We start from the raw sequence: 12,927 nt of genomic DNA, 5'->3' as shown, positions 1-12,927 counted from the left end.
CACAGTAATTTAATTCAATATATTAAAGGCCACATCTGCGCCAAATTTTTAAAGCACTATTATGCTACTTAACACCCATGTAGTGGGAATTGCGGGAGAGCCCTATTTCCCTTAACAGAGCTAAAGTTTTCAGAATGGCTTAACATTCAGACTTGTGAACTCTGGAAATTGTAGCTCTGACAGGGGAAGAGGGGATCTCCTAACTGCACTTTTTAATAAGCTACAGTCCCCATGATGCTTTGGGGGAAGCCATGACTGTTAAAGTGGTGTAACAGATCTTTCAGTGTAGGGTGCAGCTTTATTTTCCTTGTCCCTGTTAATGATCTTCCCCACCAGCCAGCAGTCATGGGCGCGTAGCCAGGATTTATTTAAGGGGGGAGGCTGGCTTTATGTTGGGGGACAGAACAGAGTTATCTGCTAGGTGAATAGTCAGTTTGTTAAGTATTTTTATTTATTCCAGTTCCAGTTCAACAAAAAAAGGCCAGGAACTAGAAGAATAAAGAAATGATCTCCTTTAATCAGTGGATTGATAATATGATAACATAATAAAGAATGTATGGGTTAGGATATTTTTGTATATATTCATATATATTTTCCCCTTTACACACTCTTTGTATCACATTATTGCTTTATAATTGAAAATTTATCAATAAAATATCAATAACAAAACGTATTTTTATTTATTTACTTGATTTAGGGGGGCAACTGCCCCCCGCTATGCCCATGCCAACAGCTAGGAACTCCTCTTGCACATCTCAAGGGAAGCAGAATTATCTATTTATCTATCTTTCTATCTCTCTGTCTCTCTATCCATCCTTCCATCCCCTTCTAACTTTCCCCTGCAAGTCAAAATCAATGAGCACTGTGTATTATCCTGGGCGCTTTGGGAAAGACGCAGCAGAGGGAGAACAGAGGGTATCAGTTTCCTCTGGGCCGGATCAGCTGGGAGAGAAAGAACCGGCAGAAAACAAAGGCATATTTTAAGGAGAGAGAGAGCAAAGGTGATTTCCTGTTATGTTGCCTCTCCCGGAGAGTTCTGCCGCCCTCCGATGAATAGTTTCAAACTACTCCCCCAACCGCTCCGCCTCGGTGTGTGTGTGTGCATGTATCTCCCTGCCATGGAGCGGGACACCGGTGCCCCCCTAGGTCACTGCATTCTCTGCCATGCCCTGAAAAGGAGATTAGCTGGAAGCTGGAAAGAGGGGTGGGGGTGGGCTGGGTGGATTGCTGCTGGTGAGCGAAGATCTGCTTTCTATTTTCTCCCCTAGATTAAATGCATCTGGATCCACGTGGAAAGAGCTTCCTTTGGCCACTGCGGAGCAAGTTTTCCCAGAGATATGTATTGGGGGGGGGGGAGAGAAGCGGGGATACAGCCAGGACAATGAAAAGCCTCTTTTCTTGCAGAGAGGGCAGCTGCGGGGAGAGAGAGAGAGAGAGAGAGAGAGCTCCCTTTATTTCAGTTGCTGGAGAAAGAAAACAAAGTTCGAACAGGATTGTTTAAGGCTTAAGCAGAGATGGAGATCAACACCTCGCCATCGTTGTTTTTCATTAGGGATATTTATGGGGGAAGGAAAGCGCGCGCGAGCACGCGCTGCTGCCTTTTAAAGTATTTATTATTATTTTTGGAAATCCAGTCTGTTCTCTGCCCCCTGACTTTTAGATTTATGCTCCTTCGACGGTGTGGGTGTCCCGCCCGCCACCTCGGAGCGTCAATCCCTTCACAAGATCACCTTTATTTTATTTTCTGGCAGCCGGAGGAAGAAACGAGAAAGCAACAGATGGAGAGGAGCGCGCGCCTGCAACTTTCCAAGGGGATAAGCAGAAGAGCCAGGGGTGGGAGACGACAAACAGTGACTTATAACTGATGGGAGTGGATGCGAGCCTCAGGTCATGCAGTTCCTCGCTCCTTCTCGTCTTCCACCCCCCAACAGCCTCTTTCCTCCCTTGCAAAGGAACAGAGAGGCGGCGGAGAGGGGTGGGACCAGGAGCGCGCGGCGCAGAAAGAGGAGGAGCCGGGGCTCCTTGGCTAGGAGGTGGAAAGTGAAAAAGGGGCTGATTCCACCAGCCGCACACAAGCGAAGCCGGTCTCGCCTGTGCAGCCAGCAGCCCGAGCCGAGATCGATCAGCAGCGCGATTCCTCTCTCCTCCAAAACTTTTTCTTTGGCGACGTCTCCAAGTCCCTCTGCGCGCCTCTCCAAAGTCGCCTTCCTTCCCGATGTAGAGAAGAGGAGCGCCCACCCCTTGTACCAGCCAGTTCCCTCCGATCTCCACAACCCCCCACCCTCCCACCTCAACCCGGACTTTTGCAAGAGGGGTCGACCTGGTCCCCGAGGGGGAGAAGGCGGCGGACCCCGGAGGAGTCCCTCCGCCGCGCGGGGACAGGAAGAAGAGCTTTCTCGGCGGCGCGAGGGTCTTGCCCCGGAGGGGGGCGCCGCCGCGGACGTCTCCGCCGTCGGGCTCCTCCTCGGCGAGGGCGATGGTGGCGCTGCTGCTGCCGCCGCCCGCCTTGCTGGCCGCCCTAGGCGGGCTGTTGGCGAGCTGGGCGCCGCCGGCCGCGGGCGCGTCTTGCGAGCCGGTGCGCATCCCGCTGTGCAAGTCGTTGCCCTGGAACATGACCAAGATGCCCAACCACCTGCACCACAGCACGCAGGCCAACGCCATCCTGGCCATGGAGCAGTTCGAGGGCTTGCTGGGCATCCACTGCAGCGCGGACTTGCTCTTCTTCTTGTGCGCCATGTACGCGCCCATCTGCACCATCGACTTCCAGCACGAGCCCATCAAGCCCTGCAAGTCCGTGTGCGAGAGGGCCCGCGCCGGCTGCGAGCCCGTGCTCGTCAAGTACGGCCACGCGTGGCCCGAGAGCCTGGCCTGCGACGAGCTGCCCGTCTACGACCGAGGCGTCTGCATCTCCCCGGAGGCCATCGTCACGGCCGAGGGATCCGGTGAGTGACGCGCCCGGGGACACTGCCATTTCCGCCTCGCCGGCCTGACCTCCCACCAAACCCCCCCTACCCACAGCACACACACACACACTTCCAAGACGCCCCCAGGATCTCTGCCCCCTACCCTAACCTTAAACCTTCTGGCACTCCCCTCCCCAGCAACTCCCATCAGAGGCGCCCTCCAAAAATTGTGCACTCCAACTCCTATCAGCCCCGGCCAGCGTGGCTAGTGGTCCAGGAGGATGGGAGTTGGCATTCCAGCACAAATCTGGAAGAGAAACAGGATCTCAACCCGCCCCCCTGTGCTGCATGATCCTTCAGCAGATCTTGAAGTTTCTGAAGCCCACCAGTCTTCTAACCAATACGCTCAAGCTTTTCTGGGTCCACCAATGCCCCCCCCCCCAAAGCTTGTCTCACTGCATCCTTCCAGCATCCACTATTTGCAGATTTCCCCCTCTCCACTTAGCCATCATTCTTCTTCATTCAAAGTAAGCCGGACCAATCCTTCCAGTTTCCATGTCCACTTGCCCAAAATTTAAACAGCTTGTTGCACAATTCCAACAACAAAAAACCTCAGTGAGGCTTGCTAACCTTGCCCATTTCAGATCCTCCCCCCTCCCTCCGCCCTTCAGTAATCCAATTTGATCCCAGAAAACTCAAGCCAAAAGCACTGCAGAATCAGACGTCTTTCCACACCCGCTCCCCCAGTGCTCTTGATCTTCTTCTGGTCCCCTGGAATATGTAGCTTCCTGTTCTTAGATGGCTGCATCATAGATGTCCACCTCCTGCTTATAACCATTTCTGCTCCCTGATTTTGGCAAACCATAGCTCTCAACATATCTGAAACCCTCTGTCTTTAATCACCTGAGACAGTCCTCCCTCATAGCGTTCCATACTCATTCCCCCTCTGCAGTGGAGGCTGGTCCATCTGTGCTGGTGGGGCACTGCCCCACCAACCTCTCAGCCTCCCTAAACCAGCCTGCACCTGGTTGTCACATTCCCTTCCGCCTTAATCTCAGTGTTGCCCTTGTAGAACTCAGTAGGGAGGAGGATGGGGGACAGTTGACTCTGGCACCACCTACTGTTAGGTTCCCAGCCTTCTGACCTACCACTCCCAATGGGCACCAGCCAATGACACAGCCTCTCTGGTTTCAAATGATTAAGACGTCAGCCAGCCTCCTTTAGTTCCTCACGCTCTCTCCTTCCACCTTTGAAGGTTGTTATTCAGGTGTGTCACTTATTCATTCGAAAGGTTGAAAGCTTTCTTCTTTTAGCGGTTGATTTGTTCAATTTTGAAAGGGGTGGTTTACAAAAGGTGATTAAAAGCAACGTGTCCAGCAAAAGCCGTTTAAAACCTCAGCTGTTGCTTTAAAACAGTATTGCAACCATCACACCAATACAGTTCACCAGTTCCTAAAACATATCAGCCTCTCCCCAAAGCCTTGAGTGAAAAGAAGTGTCTAAAGATGCTGCCGGAAACTGAGTGAGTGCGGGCAACAACCACGCCTCCAGGGGGAGGGAATTTAACAGGTAGAGGGAATCAGGGCCATCACAAAGAAGGCCCTGCCCTCGTGTCGCCATGCAATGGGCTTCTGCTGTTGGTGGGGCCAGGAGCAGGCCTCCCCAGTGAACCTCAAATCCTGGGCCAACAGGGGCAAATCTTTTCAGAAGTGGAGTTTCCATTATATTCCGTGGAAAGAGCTTTTTGGGTTAGATCAAGGGCCCATCTACGTAGGACAGCATCCTGTTTTTAACAGTGGCCAGCTTGCTGTTTTGCCCCCCAAAACCAGCCTTTAAGGGAATACTTCTGTATCTGAAGGTTCTGTTTCACTCTCCTGGTTAATATACCTTGATATGATATGATTAGACAAATGTCTAATCCAAAGTTAAAACCATCTAAGCCTGTGGCCATCACCTCATCTTGTTGCAGAGAATTAATAGACTAATAGACTAATTATTAATAGACTAATTATTTCTTGGGTGAGGAACTAAGTACAGTGGTACCTCTTGGTGTGAACAGGATCCATTCTGGTGGCCCGTTCGCAACATGAAAAGGCCACATCCTGAAGCACCGCAACTGCGCACATGCGTGATGCAATGCAGCGCTTCTGCGCATGCGCAAAGCACGATTTAGCACTTCTGCGCATGCGCGCAGGTCACAGACACACGGAGCATGGAAATAACCCATTCTGGGACTTCTGAGTTCGGCGTGTCCGTAACTTGAAAAGACGCAACCCGCAGCAGACGTATCATGAGGTATGACTGTACAGTCGTACCTTGGAAGTCAAACGCTTTGCAAGAGGAATTTTTTGGCTCCCGAATGCCGCAAACCCAGAAGTGATTGTTCCGGTTTGTGAATGTTCTTTGGAACCCTAACGTACATCACGGCTTCCGATTGGCTGCAGGAGCTTCCTGCAGCCAATCAGAAGCTGCACCTTGGTTCCCAAATGTTTTGAAAGTCGAACAGACTTCTGGAACGGATTCTGTTCAACTTCTGAGGTACGACTGTACGTTAGTCTGCCCTTACTTTCCTGCTAGTCAATTTCATTGGATAAACCCAGATTTTTAGTATTATGAGACTGGAGGGTGGCTGTGGGGCGGGCAACACCTTTCTACTTTTCTCCGTGCTGTCAATCATGAGCTAAATCTCTCTTATAAAAGCTTTTCTGCATAAGGAATGCACTCTAAGTAACCCCTTGATCATTTTCACTACCCTTTCCTGCACGTTTTCCAGCTCTAGATGTCCTGTCTAATACTATATAACCAGACAATGGATGCTCCTTAGAATAAGGAACACCTAGCAATCTTCATCAATTGTAGTCAATGTTCAGTCTCATTCCTTTTGATGCCCATACATTCTTTGTACTTTCTCTCTAGGATTGAGTTGACAGAAATCACATGGCAAAATTGTTCTTAGACTGACTCACTTCAGACCACATCATGGGGATCATATAACTGAATGCCCTCTCATACAATTTCCCTTCGTATAGAATACTAGATGCCAAGGGGAGAAAGTGCAGTTAGACTTTTCATTGTGCAGGTTTTTCTATGTGTGGGTTGGTTTGTATGTTCTACGTTAGGTATAGGAAATTGGATCTGGCTGGTGGGCCAGATCCTGACATGCCCCCCCCATCTTTGGACCACTTTTGACATATGGGCCCACCTGTCAGTCACCTGGCTTTACCATGGCATTAGATCAGGCATGGGTAAACTCGGCCCTCCAGATGTTTTGAGACTACAATTCCCAGCATCCCTGACCATTGGCACTGTTAGCTAGGGATGATGGGAGTTGTAGTCCCAAAACATCTGGAGGGCCAAGTTTGCCTATGCCTGCATTAGATTAAGACACAGGGTCTCAACCTTTTTGAGTCCATGGCCCTTTGACCAATTACTTCCTTTCTCTGGCACCCCTGTGGGGCTCAGGAGCCCAGTTATGTCAACTCTTGCCTGCAGAACCAGTAGCTCCTCACCCCTATTTGAACACCCTCCTTTGTGGAGGAGCTGCTCCTCTCCTCTCCTTAAGAGTCCTCAGGGCAGCTGCTACCACTGTCCCTGGTCTCTGAGCCGCAGCCTCACCCCAAAGAGAGGTGTCTCCTCATGCCAACCCCCCCCCAAGGGGCCTGGGAACATGATGCCCCCAGCCTTAGTGGCCTGATGGAAAAAGAAATGTGAGGAGAGGGCACCAGAGGAGGAAGGGAAAGAAAGAAAGAAAGAAAGAAAGAAAGAAAGAAAGAAAGAGAGAAAGAAAGAGAGAAAGAAAGAGGCCAGTGTTGCCCGCAGCACCCCTGACCATCATTCAAGGCACCCCAGGGTGCCATGGTACACCGGTTGAAAACCACTGGATCAAGTGTTTCTTCTTGCAGCCCACCTTGAATGCAAGAGGAAGATCCTTGTAACCCAGCAGCTGCTGGTCAGCTGATGGCAATGCCTGCTTTTCACAGCGACCAGTTCCACTTGGGCCAAACCAGTCCTAGTGGGGCTTGCATTTAGCACCAAGTTTAAAAGTGCCAGAGGAAAAGTTTGGAGCACACTCTGAGGCTCCTGGTTGCATCTTTGCAGCCATTGCCTTCTACCTGCCCCACACCTGACATCACATGTAATTTTTTGGGGGGGGGGCGGGGGGCGGGGCAGACTCCTGGGCCAAATTAGATGTTCCCTCACCTTTGCTTTACATTGTGGGGGATCCTTAACAAATGTGACTCTCTAGCCCAGGCATCCCCTAACTGTGGCCCTCCAGATGTTTTGGCCTACAACTCCCATGATCCCTAGCTAACAGGACCAGTGGTCAGGGATGATGGGAATTGTAGTCCAAAACATCTGGAGGGCCAAAGTTTGGGGATGCCTGCTCTAGCCCTCTTCAGGAGTTTTTATTTCTGATCAGGGAATTCCTCGTGTTGTCTTGGTGGGGTCCCTCCCGTCCTCCAGGAGTCTGAGACATGGTAAGCCTCTGCTCCTGGAGGTGTCGCACATGCTGCAGAACTTGCAGAAATCAGGGTTTTGCACCATTCTACATGGGTAGAAGCAGACTCCTCGCTGCTAATGGCTGACCTTCAACTCACAGTGGGTGGCAGGGTTGGGGGTTGGAACTGATGGAGTCTTTCCTGCACCATCCCCACCACACATGTCTAAAATTCCCACATTACAAGAATTCCCAAAGACTGCCAAGAATGCCAAGACATGTCAAGAATGCTTTGATGGTGTTTCCTGCTTGGCAGGGGGTTGGACTGGATGACCCTTGTGGTCTCTTCCAACTCTATGATTCTATGATTCTATGCTTCTGTTTGCACGTTGAAGTGGTTGCACCCAAGAAGTCACAGCACTTCCATATTTTGTCACGATCCGTTCCCAGCTTGCCCCTTCCTGCCATTTTCTCTAGCCTCAAATCCTTTCCTAAACTTGGCAGAAGTCAGGAAATCATTGAGGATCGAAGCTCACAGACTGTTAGATAGACTCAAAACAGAATGCCTATGGAATCCAAAGGTGGCTTTTCACCACCAATTATTAACCTACTGCTTAGAGGGCTGAAGCAGATGTTAACTACAAATACATAATAATGCTCCCCAGAAGCCTTTTCGAACACTGCCAGGGGCAAACAACAACAACAACAACAACAAAATCAGTTTGGAGAGGGGTAATTTGAAAGAGAAATATGGTGAGGGTATGCAGGAAAGGGTTAAGTACTCCCCCTCCCTTGTGATTTGATTTCTCTGCTTCTCATCATTCCAAGCAGTAAAGAAAAAGATTGTAAAGAATTATAAAGAAAAAGAAAAAGAAAAGGGGTTGAATTGTGCAAGTTTCATGCAACATTTTGCTTGACCCTTGAGCTAATGGTGGCAAAACCCTGGAATAGGTATCTGAAGAAGTGTGCATGCACACGAAAGCTCATACCAAAATAAAAACTTAGTTGGTCTTTAAGGTGCTACTGAAGGATTTTTTAAATTTTATTTCGACTCAGACCAACATGGCTACCTACCTGTAACTAGGTTATTTTTGTTAGTGTCTCACTGGCATGAAACCCCACCCCCTTTTTATACATTGTGGGAAGGAGAGAACTGCAGCCTTACTTTAGGGGAAAATAAAAAATAAATAAAAATAAATTACTTTTATTAAATACCAGTGATGGAAATGGGGAAGTAATTTGCAGAATTAAGCAAAGAAACAAAACATGGGAAACGGTGTTGTTGTTTTAAAAAGGTCAAGCATTGCTATAGGGGAGAGGAGTAAGTGCTATTTTGTGGAACAAGGAGTCGTGCTGCTTATAAGAAATTGCACTATGAGTACTATCAAACAAGTAGGCATCAAATCTATGCAACCTCTCATGCTGAGAGCCAGTATGGTGAAATGGTTAGAGTGTCAGACTAGGACTGAGGAGACCCAGGTTCAAATCCCTGCTCATCCACGTGGTGTCCATGGACCAATCACTATCTGTCAGCTATAAAAGGGGCACTGCGCTGAGCTCCTTGGAAAAATAGCTTGATAGGAATTCAACAAATAAGTAAAGTAAAATCTAGTATTGCCATTGATGTGCTAGCTGAGAGGGAAGGAAGTCCTGTTGGATTTCTAGGGGAAATCATGTAAATTCCCTGTAACCGAAGTGCTAAACGCAAGGATGTATCTGCACAGTTAATTTGGGGAGCAAATCTCCTGGGAAGGTTCTAATCTCCATCTTCCCACAACTGCTGCGTAGATTGAGATGCCTTTATTTCCCACTAGCACTATGTGGCTCAGAGCAGAAGCCCCATGGGTTGCACTGTGAAGACCCAGAGACAGGATTGTCCCAAAGGAAGGAAACTTCTTCTTCATGGAACCCAGTCTCACTTTTCTATATAACTTCCTGCACTTGGTGGCTGTGATGCTGATGCTGCAAGAGCAAACATTGACAGGCATGGCCATTGTGTTACTATGGCAGGAACAGTAGCAATGGGGTGGGCAAGAATTCTCACTTCCCTCTGATCTCTTGCAGAATTCTCACTTCCCTCTGATCTCTTGTAGAATTCTCACTTCTCTCACGCAGAATTCTCGCTTTCCTCTGATCTCTTGCAGAATTCTCACTTCTCTCACGCAGAATTCTCACTTCCCTCTGATCTCTCACAGCAGAGCAGTCTCCTAAGAGCTTACCATCAGATGCAATTCAATCAGATTAACCATCTTGATGTCCCTCTCTGTCAAAGGAATGGCATCCTCCCTCTGCTTGTTTGTCTTTTGGTGGTGGTAGCATTGAGATCCTTTGATTTCACTGGCTCTTCCAGCAAACAGGTTCTCCCTAGATGGTGGAAGAATGGCACCGGAAAAGAAAGCACTGGGATTAAATTACAAAAGTGGGCAATAAAAATTTATGGGGTTGAGGACATGCAGATTACTTTGACCAAGCTTTGTTGTGGGGAAAAGATTATCAACCTTTTTAATTGTCAAAGCAATAATGAGGTTGTATATTTATGATGGTGATTGTCACTGTAAGGCTTTGAGAAATCTGTTGAGTTTTGCAGGCTCAGTCCAGTGTATCTGGCCTTTTTCATAGCTAGTAAAGAAGGCTGTTAACTATTTTACAAATACAGGGCTCTGGAAGGCCCAGGGACACATGGAGTAGACAAATGAATATATATGGGATGAGCACATATAATGCGGGCATTCATATGGTCAGGTGATGAGAAGGAGCAGCACAGATGGGAAGAGCAAAAAAAAAAAGCAGAAGTTGTGGATGAGGGTTGTCCTTTTACAGCTGGTCCTTTTACAGCTCATGCCTTCATTGTGATAGTTTGTTCTCTGCCCTCTCAAAGTGCAAAACGCCTGTTGGCTCCACACTAGTTTGCTCTTGCATAGCTTATATCAGGGATGTTGTTGGACACCAATTTCCCTGAGCCCCAGCCAACCTGGCTATTGGTTAAAGATGATACTGTACTATGTATTTATTTTATGTAAAACCATTTATAAACCTCAAAATCACCAAGTTATGTGCATGAATACAAACAATAGAACAGAGCCATAAAAACAGCAACATCCAGAGGGCCACCACGTTTGCTATGTCTGATATGCTACAGTGTTGGAGTCAGACCCATTTAAAACATCAGCCATTGCTGATTTGTCAAAACGTTCACCATTTCTCTGCCTTCGGCTCAGCAGAACAGCTTGACTTGGTCCCCATCTCCCTCCTCAGGCTAATTCCAACTCCTCCTCCTCCTCCTCCTCTCTTTGCCTTGTATTTTGACATCTGCTCTTCAAGCTCCAGCCATTCTAAACCTAATTCCCCGGGTCTGTCTGTAGACAGAGTACAGACTGTTGTTGCAGCTGTGTTGGGCTGATACCTGCTGGGAAGGTTTCAGCGCAAGTGGTTTTGAGTGCCCAAGCAAGGAGGGAGCTAGTGAATGTCTCATATTGAGGTTTTTGCAAACATCTTCCTCCCATCATGTGGAGATGCTTCCCAGCGCTGCTGAAAAACAAGATCTGCACTGAAACCAGCCTTGGCAGAGCCTGCAGCCATTTAAGAGCAGTCGCATTCAAAAGCGGAGAGAAGTCGTTTTCTGTCAAATTGCCCCAAAGTTACCTATTACGAAGGACCAGAAGGAGCACAATAGTTTCATTGAATGATTCCAGCCTGAAATCCATGAACACTTTCTTTCACTGAATGGGAACATGATGACATTCTAAATTCTGATTAAAAAAATTAAACAAACACGCTGGCCACTATGTAGAAGTCATCTCCCCCCCTCTCTCTCTCTCTCTCTCTCTCTCTCTCTCTCTCTCTCTCTCTCTCTCTCTCTCTCTCTCTCTCTTTCTCTCTCTCTCGTCTCCCACTCCACCCACTTTCCCCCAAGGAATATAATTCTGCCTTCTAAAAGTAGAATAAAACATTTCTATTCTAGTTAGTTGTTAATTTGGATCTGGTTTCTGGAGTTGAGAATGTTGTCACAGAGTAACTAGGGGAGTAAAGGTGAAAGGTAAAGGTATAGGACCCCTGGATGCTTAAGTCCACTCAAAGGCGACTCTGGGGTTGCGGCGCTCATTTTGCTTTCAGGACGAGGGAGCCGGCGTTTGTCCACAGACAGCTTTCTGGGTCATGTGGCTGGCATGACTAAACTGCTTCTGGTGCAACGAGACACCGTGACAGAAACACCACTTACCTTCCCGCTGCAGTGGTACCTATTTATCTACTTGCACTGGCGTGCTTTTGAACTGCTAGGTTGGCAGGAGCTGGGACAAAGCAACGGGAGCTCACTCCATCACGGGGATTCGAACCGTCAACCATCTGATCAGCAAGCCCAAGAGGCTCAGTGGTTTAGACCACAGTGACAGCCACATTCCACTTGAGATGTAGGCTGAAGTGCCTAGATGAAGGAGGTCAGTGTATAGGCAATTTATGGCCACAAATCTTGGCCAGCCTGGTGGGCACATCTGAGGTATCATTCAGTATAGGCCAGGCATCCCCAGACTGCGGCCCTCCAGATGTTTTGGCCTACAACTCCCATGATCCCTAGCTAAAGGGACCAATGGTCATGGATGATGGGAATTGTAGTCCAAAACATCTGGAGGGCCGAAATTTGGGGATGCAGTATAGGAGCAGTGCGTGTTGCCAGGGACTCATTGCACGAGTTTGGCATTTACCACTACATTATGAGGTAAAGGACTGGAGGAGGAAAATAATAACCATACGGCTTACATTGTGTTAGGGGCCACCATATTGTTGGTTTAAAGAGTTTCCTGACAGCTCAGCATTGTGGCACATGCTTTGTGTGCAAAAAGATCCTTGGTTCAAACCCTGCCAGCCCCAGGTGGGGCTAGGCAAGACCTGAAACCTTGAGCAGGGGCATAGCGTGGGGAGGGCCAGGGGGGCCATAGCCCTGGGTGCTCGATTTTTAGGGAGTGCAAACCAGGTGCCCCCATGCAGGGATCTCCATCCCACCCTTCCTGTTCCGGGTCCCTGGCCTGGCCTCACTGCCATGTCCCCAGCTCTCTCACTGAATGACCGCCCATTGGGGATGGGGGATTCACCTGCCAAAAGCCTCATTGGCCAGCTGGACCCCTCCCTGGGTGGGTGGCTGGGCCAGCAGGCAGTGCAGTACAGCCCCTCCAGTGGGTGCGGGCTGGGCTGGAGCACAGGCTCCCTGAACCCTCTGTGCCCCACATGATTGCAACCAGCGGTGTTGACCGCGAGGACTGGGCTGGGTTCTGTTCACCCTCTGCGTCCCGCAGACGCTCGTAAAGGATGCAGGACCGCTGCCCTTGAGAGCCGCTTGAGGCTTTTGAATCCGGTGAAGCTGTTGTTCTTCTCTCTACTTTTTTTCTTTTCTCATGCTCAGTATTTACTAATGTAGCAGTTAATGCTCAGGCTGCCGGTTCCGAATTTTATGCATAGTGCAATATACACGCATACACATGTTCAAGCAGCCTCGTTGCTTGGGAATTCTACGAAACAACAACAACAAAAAATCAGTGAATTTTTTGAAAAGTCAGGGGCAGATTTAGGGGAGCATGACCCGTTCGGTCGCGC

At 48.8% G+C, this 12,927-nt stretch overlaps 1 protein-coding gene across 2 annotated transcripts in view; it reads left to right on the top strand.

The window, feature by feature from the left end:
• The first annotated feature begins 2,003 nt into the window (after positions 1-2,003).
• The window catches only part of FRZB (frizzled related protein), a 36,280-nt gene continuing 25,356 nt past the window's right edge, over positions 2,004-12,927 (top strand). The window contains exon 1 of one of the 2 annotated variants that reach the window (XM_060280448.2): positions 2,004-2,942. In XM_060280448.2, coding sequence (XP_060136431.1) covers positions 2,477-2,942 — 466 coding nt within the window. In that variant the 5' untranslated portion in view covers positions 2,004-2,476. The remainder of the gene's footprint in view (positions 2,943-12,927) is intronic. The other variant, XM_035112019.3, reaches the window with a different exon arrangement.

This window comes from Zootoca vivipara, chromosome 1 (genome assembly GCF_965207765.1).
Source record: "Zootoca vivipara chromosome 1, rZooViv2.hap1.1, whole genome shotgun sequence".
Classification (NCBI taxonomy): domain Eukaryota; kingdom Metazoa; phylum Chordata; class Lepidosauria; order Squamata; family Lacertidae; genus Zootoca; species Zootoca vivipara.
Note: the sequence above shows the minus strand (reverse complement) of the source record. Positions and strands in the feature narration are given on the sequence as shown.